The 16,011-nt window shown below is 37.9% G+C and overlaps 1 protein-coding gene across 2 annotated transcripts in view; it reads left to right on the top strand.

The window, feature by feature from the left end:
* LOC124607490 (clathrin interactor 1) overlaps positions 1 to 16,011 on the top strand; it is a 183,787-nt gene that overhangs the window by 24,420 nt on the left and 143,356 nt on the right. For both annotated transcript variants that reach the window (XM_047139862.1, XM_047139861.1), the window contains exons 4-6: positions 8,462 to 8,604; positions 11,456 to 11,583; positions 11,665 to 11,773. In XM_047139862.1, coding sequence (XP_046995818.1) covers positions 8,462 to 8,604; positions 11,456 to 11,583; positions 11,665 to 11,773 — 380 coding nt within the window. The remainder of the gene's footprint in view (positions 1 to 8,461; positions 8,605 to 11,455; positions 11,584 to 11,664; positions 11,774 to 16,011) is intronic.

Raw genomic sequence — 16,011 nt, 5'->3', positions numbered from 1 at the left:
CCCCCATTTGGATCTCCGGGATGGGAGTACTCGGGAGGATGTTGTCATCAGGAGAAATAAGAAGGCATTCTGTAGTTCAGAGTGTGGAATATTAGATCCCTTAATCAGGCAGGTAGGTTAAAAAATTTATAAAAGGGAAATGGATAGGGGAATTGGTGAAGTTTGGTGGCAGGAGGAACACCACTTCTGGTCAGGTGAGTACAGGGTTATAAATACAAGATCAGATAGGGGTAATGCAGGAATGCATGTAGTAATGGATAAGGAAATAGCAGTGCAGGTAAGCTACTATGTACAGCGTAGTGAATGCATTATTGTTGCTAATATAGACATGGAGCCTGCACCTGCCACAGTAGTACAAGTTTACATGTCAGCTAGCTCTGCAGATGATGAAGAGATTGAGGAAATGAATGATGAGAGAAAAGAAATTATTTGAATAGTTAAATAGGGTTAAAATTTCTTTGTAGTTGGGGACTGGAGTTCAAAAGCAGGAAAAGCAAGAGAACAAAAAATTGTAGGTGAATATGAAGTGGGGGAAGGGAGTGAAAGGGGAAGCCGCCTGATAGAAATTTGTACAGAGCATAAGTTAATCTTTGTTAATGCTTGGATTGAGAATCGTGAAAGAAGGTTGTATACCTGGAATACATATGCAGACACAAAAAGGTTTCAGATTGTCTATACAATGGTCAGACAGAGGTTTAGGAACCAGATTTTAAATTGTAAGACATCTCCAGGGGCAGTTGTGGACTCTGACCACAATTTATTGGTTATGAACTGAATATTAAACCTGAAGAAATTGGAAAAAGGTAGGAAATTAAGGAGATGGGAACTGGATAAGTTGAAAGAACCAGATCTTGAGAGTTTCAGAGGGAGCGTTAGGCAACAGTTGACAAGAACAGGGGAAAGGAATGCAGTAGCTTTAAGAGATGAAATAGTGAAGGGAGCAGAGGATCAAATAGGTAGTGGAAATTCTTGGATAACACAAGAGATATTGAATTTAATTGATGAAAGTAGGAAGTTTAAAAATGCAGCAAAGGGAATACAAATGTTTAACAAAAACAAGACTTACAGGAAGTGCAGAACTGTTAAGTGGTAATGACTAGAGGACAGATGTCGGGATTTAGGAACATATTTCACTAGGGCAAAAACTGATTCCGCCTGCAGGAAAGTCAGAGGCCTTTGAGGAAAGGAGAAGCAGTGGTATGAATATCAAGAGCACAGATGGTAAACCAGTTCTCAGCAAAGAAGGGAAAGCTAAAAGGTGGAAGGAGTATATAGAGGTTCTATACTAGGGAGATGAACTTGAAAGCAATGTTATAGAAAGGGAAGTGGATGTAGAGGAAGATGAAATGGTAGATACGACACTGCAGAAAAATTTGATAAAGCTCTGAAAGATCTGTGTCAAAACCATGTCCTGGAGGGGTAGACGATATTCCATCAGAACTACTGATAGCCTTGTGAAAGCCAGCCATGACAGAACTCTTCCATCTAGTGTGTGAGATGTCACAGACAAGCAAACAACCGTTAGAATGCGAGAAGAATGTACTAATTCCAATTCCAAAGAAATCAGTTGCTGACAGGTGTGAAAATTACTGAACTATCAGTTTTATAAGTAGTGACTACAAAATACCAACACAGATTCTGTATAGAAGACTGGAAAAACAGGTAGAAGCTGACCTCTGTAGAAATGTAGGAACAAGTGAGGCAATACTGACCCTACAACTTATCTTAGAAGATATGTTAAGAAAAGGTCAACCTACATTTACAGCATTTGTAGACTTGGGGAAAGGTTTTGACAGTGTTGAATGTAATACTCTCTTTGAAATTCTGAAGGTTGCATGGGTAACATTCAGGGAGCATAAGGCTATTTACAACTTGTAGAGAAACCAGACGGCAGTTATGAGTCGACAGCATGAAAGGGAGGCAGTTGTTGAAAAGGGAGTGAGGCAGGCTTGTAGCCTTTCCTCAGTGTTGTTCAATATTTACACTGAACAAGCAGTAAAGGAAAAGAAAAATATGGAGTAGGAATTAAAGTTCACATAACAATGAGCAGTTTTGCTGCCGTGCAGAACTCACTTGTTTCATAAGAAAATTTGAAAACTTTCCGACATAGGGTATCTTGATTGAAGTTGTCAATTCCTGCTACCCACTTTGGCATGCTGAGTTTCTTCTCTGGAGACTGAAATTCTACGTTTCCAGTTTCCTGCCGAGGCATCTTAGCTTCTTGCACAACATTTCAGACCGTTCTTACACCAGTGTTGCTACAGACCACTACATTACGTTCCTGCACCTTGGAAACCTCACAGACCAGCTTACCCAAATCTGCCTAACATTTGAAGAGTGAGTACACTTTACAAATAGAAACAATTGGTGCTTTAGAGGCATTTCAGCCTTTGTAAGAAAACTCACAGAACACACAGAATATAACAGAAATAAGTCAGTCATAGTTTCGAGTGTGTAAAACACCATAGAATGCTCAAATATTACTGAAGTTCACACATTACAGGACGCGGAAACCAACTGAGTGCTGATTGGCTAGCTGCACAGCTGTCTACTGTGCATCCTTGGCTCATAGGCCATCAATGCTGTCGCAGATTGTAGCAGCTTTCCGTCTGACATAAAGCAGCAATTTAGTACTGAGTTGTAAATGAAGCCTTAAAGGGAACCTTTGTTCATGCAACAGGATAGCCATGCCAGGACTGTGCATATCTTTTGCTGCTACAATTAAATTTCTGTTAACATCGTCAAAAACTTCACAATTTGGGAGTTTCATAGGCAAATTAAAGTAAAACCTTTATTATATTAATCAAAAGTCATCAGTAAATCACAAAATTAATTGCAGGTACAACATCCATTTTTAGACAACAGAACAAAGCAAGACTTTCCATGTCATTGATTCAAAAGTTTCAAAACAATATATAATAATGTTTATCACACAGGTACTTTCCCACTTAGATTGTAGGTTATGTTGTTAACTGATATCCTTTCAGACAAAGTACTATAGATTACTTAATGATATAATAGAAATGAAAGACACAAAATTAATTTTTTATAATTAAAGCATTGCAATTTCTTGGAGATGGCTCACTTCATGTCAAGTGGCCAAAAGTTCCCCACTCAACCTGATTCAATTCTTTTGAAATTTTTATGGGGCATTTATGTATATCTTACATGAACCCATAGCAAATTACAGCTTGATAAGTAGTAGTCAAGCATTTCTAAAGGGACAGTTTTCGAAATTGCGACATATATGAATAAATCACCAACTTTGCTTTACTGTTGCTCATGAGAAGAGTGGCTCCCATGATGAAACACAGAGATTCTACTCTACATTCCAGGTACAATGGCCTATTTGCTGAACAAGTGATCAGTGTGCAGCAAGTTAATCACAATTTGCTCTCAAAGTAGTGCATAAATTTAGTACTGACAAACATGGATAGTGTTTTGGCTGTGTGTGTCTCATGATAGTATGTCTTTCTAATGCCGATTTTCTTTTTCTTGTTTGCAACCAACCATCATGTCGTAAGGCTGTGCAAGTGGCATCTCGAGTACTCATATAATTAATGAGTTATCCAAGATTAAAGTCAATTCAGAGCATAATCATTATTGTTTTTTTCGTTTTAGAAAGGCTACATCTAAGAAGGGTCACCACAGATTTAATTTTCCTTTGCACCATTGAAAAGGGCTCATTTTATTTGACCAGTAAAAGTTTGTTTAATTTTTGATACAATCTAGTTCAAAGATGATAAAGAAGTTCAAAGACGTGATTTGACTGCTCTTATGACTGAAGAATGTGTTGACTTTAAAATCTGTTAAATCTGTGCCAGTTGTCCTTGTCCTCCTAAAATATATATATTTATCTGTTCATTAAGGGTTGATCATTGCTATTTTTTGGAATACATGTCAACGCTTTTCACAAGTTACGGACATACAATTCTTTTCAGGTGAATATCCAGCATTTTTTACGTTTAACAGATGAAAAAAAGTAGAGTAGAAATAAGACCAAAACCAAATTGTTGCTTGATGGACTTTCAAGGTAACATGAGGAGTACTGGTTTTGAAGATAGTTTTGTATGTCATCTGACAACTTTTTACCATTCTTTCTGAGGCACCCAGCTCATGTTGTTTCTTTCATAGGCCAACTCTGAGATGATAATGTCAAGCTGCAATTTTTTGTTGACTCCTTTGACAATTTTCAGTTTCCTTTCAGCTCTCAAATCAGCAGCTTATGATCTAAGCATACAGGACATGCCTTACTTGTGCTAGGTGCTTTAAAATCATTTGGTTCAAAGCTCCCAGCAGCAGAATGTTATGAGAAATTGCTTCTTTAGTTTCAATTATATTTCTTTCTGTATAACCTCTGGCATCCATCATTGACACCCATCGAAACTTCAGAGTAGTTAGGCTTGTGTTGAGTGATTCAGATTGGTCTACTCATTGTACATCATCTTCTGACTGTGATGAATCGGACTTCTGTTGTTATAGATTTTTTTTACTGTAAATTGTTTTGGACACATTTTCTGGTAATGTTTAACATTGCTCTTTGTCATAGCTCTCAAGTGGTCAGCTGTTTTCAAAGTAATGACTGATAAGCCCTTTCTCAAAGAATGATTCTTTGGTCCAAAAGGATTACAAAAGAATTTTTGTAGAACAACCCTCCTTACCCAAAAGTAATGCTGTGTGAAAAAAGCATAATTTGGGCATTTTCAGCAAGAGTTAATTCACGTCTTTGAGTAAGTAATTATTGCTGTTGTGCTGAAAGTTTGTTTGCTTCTATGACACCTTTTGAGATACAACTGTCAGGTGACATGCAGAATTATCTGCAAAACCAATGATACACTGCATTGGACTGTTTCTTTGAACACCTATCAAGCTATAGTTTGATCTTACTTCCAAGTGACTTTGTTTTCATTTGTTAAACATAAACTGTAGACTAAAAATGAACAATTTCAGGACAAATATTAACAATGTAGATAGTTGATAGAAGTAGATGTTATGGGAAATTTCAAAGTGAGCATTAGACTGTGAATGAGAGAAACAGGGGAAAGGCTTGCAATAGTAGGCAAATGGGTATCTTTTAGAGATGAAAAAAGTGAAGGCAGCAAAGAAACAAAAAGACAAGACCCAATATAAATCCTTGGACAACATGAGATGCAGAATTTATTTTAAAATGGAGAAAACATAAAAATACAGCAAATGAAACCGGCGAAAGTGAATGCAGGTTCTAAGAATGAAGATGGACTAAGTGAAAAATGACAAAGAAAAAATGACTACAGGAGTGACGCAAAACTGTAGAAGCGTGCATGATTATGAGAAAGATAGTGCCACCTGTGGTAAAATCAAATAGTCCTTCAGAGAAAAGAGAAGCGCCTGTATGAATATCAAGAGCTCAGATGGGAAGCTATATTAATCAAGGATGGAAATGCTGAAAGGTGGAAGGAATATATTGAAGGACTACACAAAGAAATAGAGTTGAAGACAATATTATAGAAAGGAATGAAGAGTAGTGTTTAACGTCCCGTTGACAACGAGGTCATAATAAATGGAGCACAAGCTAGGCAGAAGGAAGGATGGCAGAGAAAATTCACCACACTCTTTCGAGGGAACTCTCCCAACATTTGCCATCAGTGACTTACTGAAATCACAGAAAACTAAAAACTGGATGGTTGGATAAGGATTTCAGCTGGCATTCTCTCAGATGTGAGTCCAGTGACCTTACTTGGTCAATATTATAAAAAGGAGAAGAAAGAGAGTAGAAACAAAGCCATTGGAGTAGAAGACATTCCCTAAGAATTAATGAGATCCTTGGGAAGCAAGCCATGACAAAACTATTCCACCTGCTGTGCAAGACATGAGACAGCCAAAGTACCCTCAGACTTCAAGAATAATGCAATAATTCCAATTCCAAATATGACAGATGCTGCCAGTGTGAATGTAATTTCATTAAGTCATGATTGGAAAATACTGAAACCTGTTATTTACATAAGAAGGGAAAAACTAGTAAAACCCAAGTTTGGAGAAATTGTAAGGCTTCTGGAGAAATGATGGAACACAGGCAATACTGACCTTAGATGGTAGGTTAAGGAAGGGCAAACATATGTTTATAGCATTTGTAGACTTACTGAAAGCTTTTGACAGTGTTGACTGAAATGTGGTCTTTGAAATTCTGAAACTAGCAGGAATCCGCAAAACGCCATCCAATATCCTTGACATCAGTTTGTTGTAGAACCTTAAAACATGTTCTGAGCTCAAAAATAGTGAGTTATTTCAAACAGAATGACCTCCTCCGTGCTTACTAGATGGATTCTGAAAACGTGAATCATGTGAACCCAATTCACACTTTTCTTACATGACATACTGGAAGCTTCAGATCAAGGCAGGCAGGTAGATGCAGTATTTCTTGATTTCCGAAAAGCATTTGATTCAGTACCACATCTGTGAATGTTACAAAAAATATGAGCAAATGGTGTATCAAGTGAAATGAGGACTTCTTGGTAGGGAGGATGCAGCATGTTATCTTGGCGGGAGAGTTACTGTCAGATGTAGAAGTAACTGTGGGTGTGCCCCAGCAAAGTATATTGGGACGCGTGCTGTCCATGTTGTATATTAATGATCTTGAAGACAATATTAATAGTAAAATACCGCTTTTAGCGGATGATACAGTTGTCTATAATGAAGTACCATGTGTAAGAAGCTGCATAAATATTCAGTCAGATCATGATAAGATTCCAAAGTGGTACAACTTGCTTTAAATGTTCAAAAATGTAAAATTGTGTACTCTTCACAAAATTAAAAACACAGTATCCTAAGACTATAATAGCGGTGAGTCACTGTTGGAATAGGTCGACCCATACAAATACGTGGTTGTAACACTTTGTAGGGATATGAAATGAAGTGATCACATAGGCTCAGTCATGGGTAAAACAGATGGTAGCCTCATGTGATCAGTTCTAGAACTGGCACACTCTTGAAGACAGACATGAGCTATCCCGAGAAAGTCTATTAATGAAGTTTCAATAACTGGCTTTAAATGATGACTCTAGGAATCTACTACTACTTCCTATGTATTGTTCACACAGGGATCGTGAGGATAAGATTAGAATAATTACAGCATGCACAGAGGCATTCAGTCAATCATAGTTTCCACACTCCACATGAGAATGGTACGGAAAGAAACCCTAATAACCGGTACAATTAGATGTAGCCTCTGCCAAGCACTTCTCAGTGGTTTGTAGAGTGAAGGTGTAGATGTAAGTAGAATACAGGGAACAAAAGGCTGTCTGCAACTTGTGCAGAAACCAAACAGCCGAAAGAAGTTGAGGGTCTTAAAGAGAACCAATGGTTGAGAAGGGATTGAGACAGGGTGTAGCCTATCCTCAATGTTATTCAGTCTGTACATTTAGCAAGCAGTAAAGGAAACCAAAGAAAAATCTGGAGAAGGAATCAAAGTTCAGAGAAGAGAAATAAAAACTATGAGGTTTGCTAATGACATTGAAATTCTTTCAGAGGCAGCAAAGCACTTGAAAGAACAGTTTCCTGGAATAGATGGGGTCTTGAAAAAGCTTATAAGACAAACAGGAACGTAAGTAAACCAAAGGTGGTTGAATTAAATTGAGTGGTGATGAGGAAATTAGATTAGGACACTGAAAGTAGTTGTTTTGCAATTTGGGTGCCAAAATAAGTGGCAATGGCTGAAGTATAGAGGATTTAAAATGCAGACTGGCAATAGCAAGAAGTGGATTTCTGAAAAGTGATACTTTTTAATTTTACATACAAACTGAAATGTTAGGAAGCTTTTTCTGAGGGTATTTTTCTGTAATGCAGTCTTTTACAGAAGTGTAACATCAATGGTAAACAGTTCAGATAAGGAGAGATACAATGGACAGATCATATAACTTATAAATAGTTACTAAATCGAACTGGGAGGAAAATGGGCACAATTTGACTAAAAGAAAGGAGTCATCAGTATGGTCATTACCAAGCAGTGTGAGAATTAAAGATTGTAGATGGGCTGCCACTTGTTTACACGAAGCAAGTTCAAATGGCTGTCCTTTGCAGTAGTGGTGCAGAAATGAATACTCTTCCACAGCGTAGACTAGGATGGAGAGATGAAGCAACCAGTCCACGGATTGGGGGGGGGGGGGTTGAATGGAGTGAGTTTGGTTTACTTCAGTCTGAAAAAAAAAGTAGTGGAAAAATTCTGAAATATGTCACATGTCAGTAACTACTCCTAGGATGATTTTTCAGGGTACTACTGCATGCTGTAGTAAGTATGGTCATATCTGATCATGTTTGCATGAATCTCTGTATGTGTGGAATACATATTGTTTTCATCCAAGGATATTAAAGCTTTTTGTATCTGCATTTTGTCTAATTACACATAGTGATAGTGCGAAAATAGTTCGTAATGTACTGCAGCTCTTACTCATCATCCATGTACTCACACGCATTATTTTTTCTGCAGTCACTCCTCCTATTAAACTACTTGGTTCGTAATGGGTCAGAACGGGTGGTTACTTCTGCACGGGAACACATTTACGATCTGCGAAGCTTGGAGAACTACACCTACATAGACGAGTATGGGAAGGATCAAGGAATTAATGTTCGGTAAGTTTAATCATTCATATTTCACGCAGTGAGTACTAGTGGTAAAATTGAGATCAGTCCCAGTTCTTAAGAAGGAGCTGTAGAAGATAAAAGCTGTAGGGTAAGACAGAGTTTGGAATACTGCTAACGAATAATTGAGTACACAGGTTACAAGTGCCATGAAATAAAGAGTTTGGCATGACAGGATTTGTGACGGACCACAAGGAACTGATGCGAAAGAGAGAGAGAGAGAGAGAGAGAGAGAGAGAGAGAGAGAGAGAGAGAGAGAGGGGGGGGGGGGGTGTCAGGGAACTACTGTTATGCCAATGTGAGCAGTGCGAGATGGTATTGTATGTTGGAGAATAAGAGAACTAGTAACAGCATTTTCATTTGCAAATCATGTGTAGAGTTTGAGGCTCTTAATGAAATCAATGATGTTGATTTACTCATTATGAAGACAATCCCTGATAGCTGGAAAAGCAGGGTCATTGGATGAAGGTCACTGATCACTTCTAATGAATTACTTCATTTACCTATTTCCCCCAAGTCAGTCAAAAATCCAATCAGAGATGTGTTGCTAGATTTATTTTTTTCACTAATATGTTGCAGCTTGTGAGTGAATAAGTTGTTACAAAATCCTTCTAGCTCTACGTATCCTTATGTTGCACTAAAGTTTACAGAAACTATTGCTCTTTTTATGAAGGGTAATATTTTTATTCATGTGCATCCCTCATTGTGGAACATGTTTAGTTGTAATAGTATCCCATTGTGAATGTTGTTGCAAAGCTAGTACTTCTGAATCACCATTTAGGTTATGCAGTGAAAATGTTAGAAATATAGAATGTCTTATGGTATTAGTTTATGCAGATTACTAATGAACATGTTAGAAATATAGAATGTGTTATGACAGGATTCAGAACTTAGTGGACTGATGGTAGAACTAAACAATAAAATGGTTGAGCCCTTCATTATTACAAATATTCTCCAGTAGAGTCTTGCACCTGCACAGAGATCTTCGTGATTTTGACTGAGCTGCTCTGTCATAAGATGTTATTGGACTGCACTATTAAAGGGGCACCTGGTTAGCCCGCTGCTCTCGTCCATTAATGTAGGCTTCCAAAACCAGAGATGAAAGTTTTTCATGTAATTAAATGGTCGTCCTTATAAGATTGAGTAATCTGTTACAATCTTCTCTTCAAAGGAAAATAATTGGGGGGGGGGGGGGGGGGGGGAGCGAATCCTTATGGCACTGGCTGAAATGTCAGCTATGGAGGTGAAGCACATAAGCAGAAGGATATAAAAGAATGCATGTGCCACAAAACATGCAAATAGCTTTTAATATGTTTTTATGTGCTGAGGTTTTTGTCTATTTCTATGTTTATAATCTCATCACATTTAACTGATTTGGACAACAATGTAACATTGAGAATGGTGTGCTCCCTGTTATAGATAACATAAGTCTAGAATGCCCAGCATATATAATGTGCAAATGAGAGGCATTTTATTTTGGGTAGTTTATTCCTAATGTTTATGAAAACCTTGTAAAGTTTGTGCAAAATTTAGCTTCACAGACATACATGATATTATGTAACAACACTAAGATACTTGTATGTTCGATGAATTAATAGGGCTGTGTAATAAATCAATAAAGATTCATCTCTCTCCTCAAAACGCCAACTTTGATATCACAAGTCAATCAGAGCTGACAGAGCTCATGTTTGATTTTCCTGTTTACAAATGTGCTTTGATTGGCATTTTTAGTAAATTCCGCTTTGACAACAGTGGCCTGTTAAAAGTGGAAATAGATGTTTGGGACACAACATGGCATCTCCTGATGATGAGGATGGTAGCTGTGATATTAAAAAGTTAATCTTAAAATTTAACATTACACTGACTTTCTGTCAGAAGCCATGGAAAAATGTGATCTCACATAGGTGTCTGATATCACATAGAATCTAGCCTTGTTGCTCCCCTGGAAAGTGAGTAGCAGTGGGTCATTTGCAGTTAAGTCACACAGTGCATCTAAACTTCTTCTGTGACCTCCATAAATCCACAGCATTACATTGTCAGTGTAGTTAGTTTCCATGAATGGAATAATAGTTCAGTAGTTTTTTGCGTTAGCTTATCACTCAGAAAGAAATTATTTGCGCAAAAGCAAGTAGTAAGAATAATATGTGGTATTCACCGGTTGTCGTCATGGAGGTTTCTCTTTAAGGACTTCGCTCCATCACAATATTCGCTAATGAAATTTGTTGTAAGTAATTCATCAGAATTTGAGAACAACAGTGATACCCATACCAACAACACTGGAGGAAAGCATGACTTTTTCTTTTTACATATAATAAAGCTTTTAGTGTTACAGGAGGGAGTTCTGTGCGTAGCAACAAAAAATTTCGACCATTTGCCAAACACCATAAAATGTCTTAACAGGTAGCAAAGCAAGTTTTAAATGTAACATAAAAACATTTCTCTTGCGCAACTCGTATTCCGTTGCTGAATTTCTTTTTAAGGAATTGGTAAACTGTAAAAAAAAAGTTTTAAGTGTAGTGGCATGAGTAGGACTAAGTCTTTATTAATGTTAACACTAACAATGTATATCTGTAAACTGATATCATTGTGATAAAAGAATAGTTCAAATGATTTATAGAACATGTACCGAAGTAACTTTATTTAAAAAAATACTATTGTTTGAAATATTTTTGTGGGGGCACAAATTAGGTCTGGATCATGATGTTGTAGGCTGAAGAAGCTGTTTATGGTTAATTTGCAAGCAACCAGAATTAGTGTGTGTCATTTTTTTTGTAAGTATTTCTTGGCTCTGACAATAAATCACTAACTCTACATTGTTTGTTTCCTCCCCCCTGATTTATAGGCATAAAGTTCGTGAGTTAATAGACTTTATTCAGGATGATGACAAACTGCGTGAAGAGAGGAAAAAAGCCAAGAAAAATAAAGATAAATATGTGGGCATGTCAAGTGATGCCATGGGCATGAGGTTTGGTAAGTATGTTGAAACTGACGTGAATGTAAATGTTTTTACATGAATTAAGGTTGTTCATGATTTGTAATTTTGCTACTCAGGAAGTAGTGGCTGGGATGATACACCTCGATGGAAAAAAGAAGACCTTGACTGGGATTCAGGTGGAAATGCAAGGTCACGACACAGGAGCTTTGAAGACTCTAATAACAGGTATGGAATTGTACTCGTTGATTGTGGGACATTACTATTATCTTGTAGGAGTAAAATAGTGTTCTGTGGCTCACTGGTTAATTGTCTGATTAGTTACTTCACTGTGTTTGTTTGGATTCCTGATGGTTCCAGTGATTTGCTGGTTGTTAATGCTTTTTACCTGTAGAAGCATACACATGTACAAGAACTGCCATAATCCAAAATCAGTGCTAAATAAGGATACATTACATATCCCCGTTCCATCAAACAGCCTATAATTTAAAATGTGGTTGGCTCTATACATTCATTTTTATATACATGTAACTGAAAGATTTTGTTATTAAATTTCAGGTCTCATGCTTTATTTATTTGCCTTTCACCTTTCTTTTGATGCCCCCCCCCCCCTTTTTTCTTTTCCTTTTTTTCCTCAGGGGACAAAATACATTTCAGTGTTTTCTTGTGATACTTACTTATACACAATACTGATCCCTTCTTCAAATACATATGAACCTCTATTTATGAGAAGGGGAGGAGAGATGCTAAAATATATGTGGTGGAGGTGGCTTTGCAGTGACAATGTTTCTCTATTTGAGCATATGGTTCATTGAAGGTCAAACATGCATACATAGGCTGAGTAAGTAGGCAAAAGTTACTTGTCATCTTTTTCCATTAAGTACGCAGTACATTTTGCACTCCTTGGTTGCCAGCCTTGCATATAATTATTTTCTCATCTGTTGAATGGTTTTTCATTCTCCATTGTGATTGCATTAGTTATTTTAATTTGTATAAGAAGATAGAGCGCCACTAATGTGTGACAGAAAAACAATGGTGGGTAACTATAGTGTACAGATTGAAGAGTCTTTGGATTTTACACAGTCGTCTCATGCTTCACACCACCACCACCACCACCACCTCCTGCCTCCTGGAACAGTTATCCAACTGGGGCGTAGATTTACAAGTATACAAATTGAATTATACATTTGAATGAACTTTACAGGATCAGGGTCGGAGGATATGATGCCATAGTTATGGCCCGCTGTCTGCTTGTGTCATCTGCCATCTCTCTTCAGCTCACCATGATCACTAGCTTGTCTTAATCAAGCCACCCTCCTGCTGCCTGATGGAATCCTGTCCATTGCAGTTTTGAGCCATCTTGTTTCTTCCATTCTCACTAACGTCCAGCCCATTGAAGTATTTTGCCTTTTGTCACACCAATCATATTAGGCTCCTTGTATAACTCTTCTAGTTCTGTGTTGTGCTTTCCCCTTTCTCTTCTTGGATCCTGTAGTTGCACCCAAGATTGGTCCATATACAAAGCTACTATAAATGATTCATTTGTTTTCAAAACTCTGTATTTTCTGAAGTATTACATTTACAAATATGACTGAGAATGAATACAACTGTAAATTCACTAGATTTGCATTTTGCACTTTACAGTTGTTCTGCCCTTCTGGTCACACAAGATGCGTCCAAACAGTATTAAAGTTTGTTCCATACCTTGTGTGTCAGCATTCTGTCAGTGATTGATGTGTTCCATGACCTATTCCGATGTTCTTTGCAATGGTGGTTCATAAGCACAATCCTAAGAGTGCCTCTAAAGCAAAAAGTCGCGAAGTGTTTGGTCAGGTGATCTTTGGTGGCCAAGGGAACAAAGCCACATCTTCTTCACCATCTACACCCAGTCCAGTGCTGTGGAAGGTGAATATCAATGCTCTATCTTGTTGTAAGGTGAAATCCTCAAATTAAGCACTCAGTTAGGGAAAAACCACAACTGCAACATATCAACGGAAGAGGTACCCATCACAGTCTTCTCACTGTAGAAAAATGGCCCATACAGCTTTGTCTGTGACACTGAAAACATTAACCTTCAGCAAATCTTGTTCATGTGCCATAATTTCATGAAGAGTTTCAATGCCCCACGCCATCACATTATGGGAATAACCGTTCCAGGTAAATGGAAGCTTCCAGAATGAATTTTCATTCTGTAGTGCAGTGTGTGGTGGTATGAAACTTCCTGGCAGATGAAAAGTGTGCCAGACTGAGACTTGAACTAGGGGCTTTTGTCTTTCTCTGGCTTGTGTTCTGCCAACTGAGCTACCCAAGATGACTGATAACCCACCCTCAGAGCTTTACTTCTGCCAGTACCTCATCTCCTACTTTCCAGACTTCAGGGAAATTCTCCTGCAAAACTTGCATGACTTAGCTACACCCTGGGGAAGGTTTCCAGAATGAATTTTCACTTTGCAGTGGAGTACGCACTGATAGGAAACTTCCTGGCAGATTAAAACTATGTTTTGGATCGAAACTTGAACTCGTGACCTTTGCTCTGTGCTATGCAAGCATTCTGGAGACATTCCCCAGGCTATGACAAAGTCATGTCTCTGCAATAAACTTTCCTCCAGGAGTCCTAGACGTGGAAGTTCCTCAGGAGAACTTTTTTAAAGTTTGGAAGATAGGAGATGAGGTACTGGTGGAAGTAAAGCTGTGAGGATGGGTCTTGCTTGAGTAGCTGTCAGTCGAGCACTTGACTGTGTAAGGCAAAGGTCATGAGTTCGTGAATCTGTCAGGCACACAGTTTTAACCTGCCAGCAAGTTTCAAATAGAAAGTTGCTTAGTTGCTGAATATCAGGTTGGAGGCAAAATGTTCTTGCTAAAGTGCTTCCTTTCATTATCTTCCAGTTTTAATTATTGCATGAGCTGCAGACTGTACAGTGTGAAATGTAACTGTCATTACAAAATTATCACAGTTTGGTGCAGTATTCAATGTTCTTTGCTTATGCAGACCTTCAATTTTATTGACCTGTATTTTTTTTTTTTTTCCGCAGTTGAATTTGTACGTGTAATATTTTGGAAAATATAGGACTCTGAAAATGAGTGCGCTGTTTATAGTAACTATTTGTTTTCCCAAAGAGCTTTCTCTCACGTATAAGCAGTCAGTTAAGGTCTCGAGAGTCATATAGTACCATTGGCATTATTATTAATTCAGTATTTCGTTATTGAGATAAGCTTTTAGATTTTAATACAGGGTGTAGGGAGTAAGAGTCTTGCTTTTATCTCTGCTTTAGTAGGTGTTACTTCAGTAAAAATTGATCAAAGATATTTGAACTCTTTCACATACTTCTACCTGGTCCAGTTCACTGTCGATCTTGCGCATTATTGTGCTTTCTTCCTGTACTCACGTACTTGATCGTTTCACTTCATCTTTGTGTGTGTGTGTGTGTGTGTGTGTGTGTGTGCGCGCGCTGTAGAGGAATAGTCATTTGCATAGAACTCAGGTAATATTGTCATTTTCAATATGGTCACCCTGAAAGTTCTTTGTGAAACTTTCGCATTACCTTTTCGAGTGTCAGACTGAAAAGGCCAGGTGATAATTTGTCTGTCTGTCTTAATCTTGTTTCTACTTGGAAACTTTGCCATTAGCCTTAGCTTTCATGTCATTTAGGCATGTTTGTAAAAGCCTAACCAATTTCTGCCAAATGTAAAGATAGCAGGAAGTGAACCCCCTACCACAGAAAGCAGTTAAGGTGGCATTAGTGATGTGGTCCGGGTAGATCCTGGTGGGCAGGACATTCATAAATTGTCATTTGCCCAGGAATGTGTTGCTCGCAGTTGCTTATCATTTATAATGTTACTACTTCTACTCTTTACTGCTCTCGGTTTCTCTCTGTCGTGCACACATACGCTGCCTGCCCCCCCCCCCCCCCCCCCCCCCATTCCTGTGACACACGTTGAATAGCTGCATAGCGCTAAGTGATAAGTCAGTATAAAAAAAAATTTTCCTTAAATCATTGCTTTGTAATGTAACACAGTTTATAATCCATGTCAAACCTCTGAATATTAGTGAAGAATGATTATTAATAACAAAATTATTATTGACTGTTTTAAACAGATTGCTTGTGTTTCTTGATGATAAATTTATTCTTAAACTGTTTCCAGTGAGAAAACAAAAAACAGCTTTATTGTCAGATGTAGTGACATTTGAGACAGACTATAATTTTCTGTTCTGCTCCTTTCTCCATCTACTTTTGTATGGCTGCACTGCTATCAAGATAAAATGATAAGACTAACACAAAAAGGATTTAATAACAAAGAATCAGTGTCACCTTGAAGCTTATCTTCTTGATCGAGCAGTACTATGTAGTAACCTGAGGCCTATCGAAGTACTTGGTGCTATCAACTTTGTGGCACAGCAAAGAACACTGGACTGTGTGTTATTCAGGTTAGAGGGAACTTGGCTAATTGTAGAAACAAACAAGGAA

This window comes from Schistocerca americana, chromosome 3 (assembly GCF_021461395.2).
Source record: "Schistocerca americana isolate TAMUIC-IGC-003095 chromosome 3, iqSchAmer2.1, whole genome shotgun sequence".
NCBI lineage: Eukaryota > Metazoa > Arthropoda > Insecta > Orthoptera > Acrididae > Schistocerca > Schistocerca americana.
This window is presented reverse-complemented; position numbering and strand designations above follow the sequence as displayed.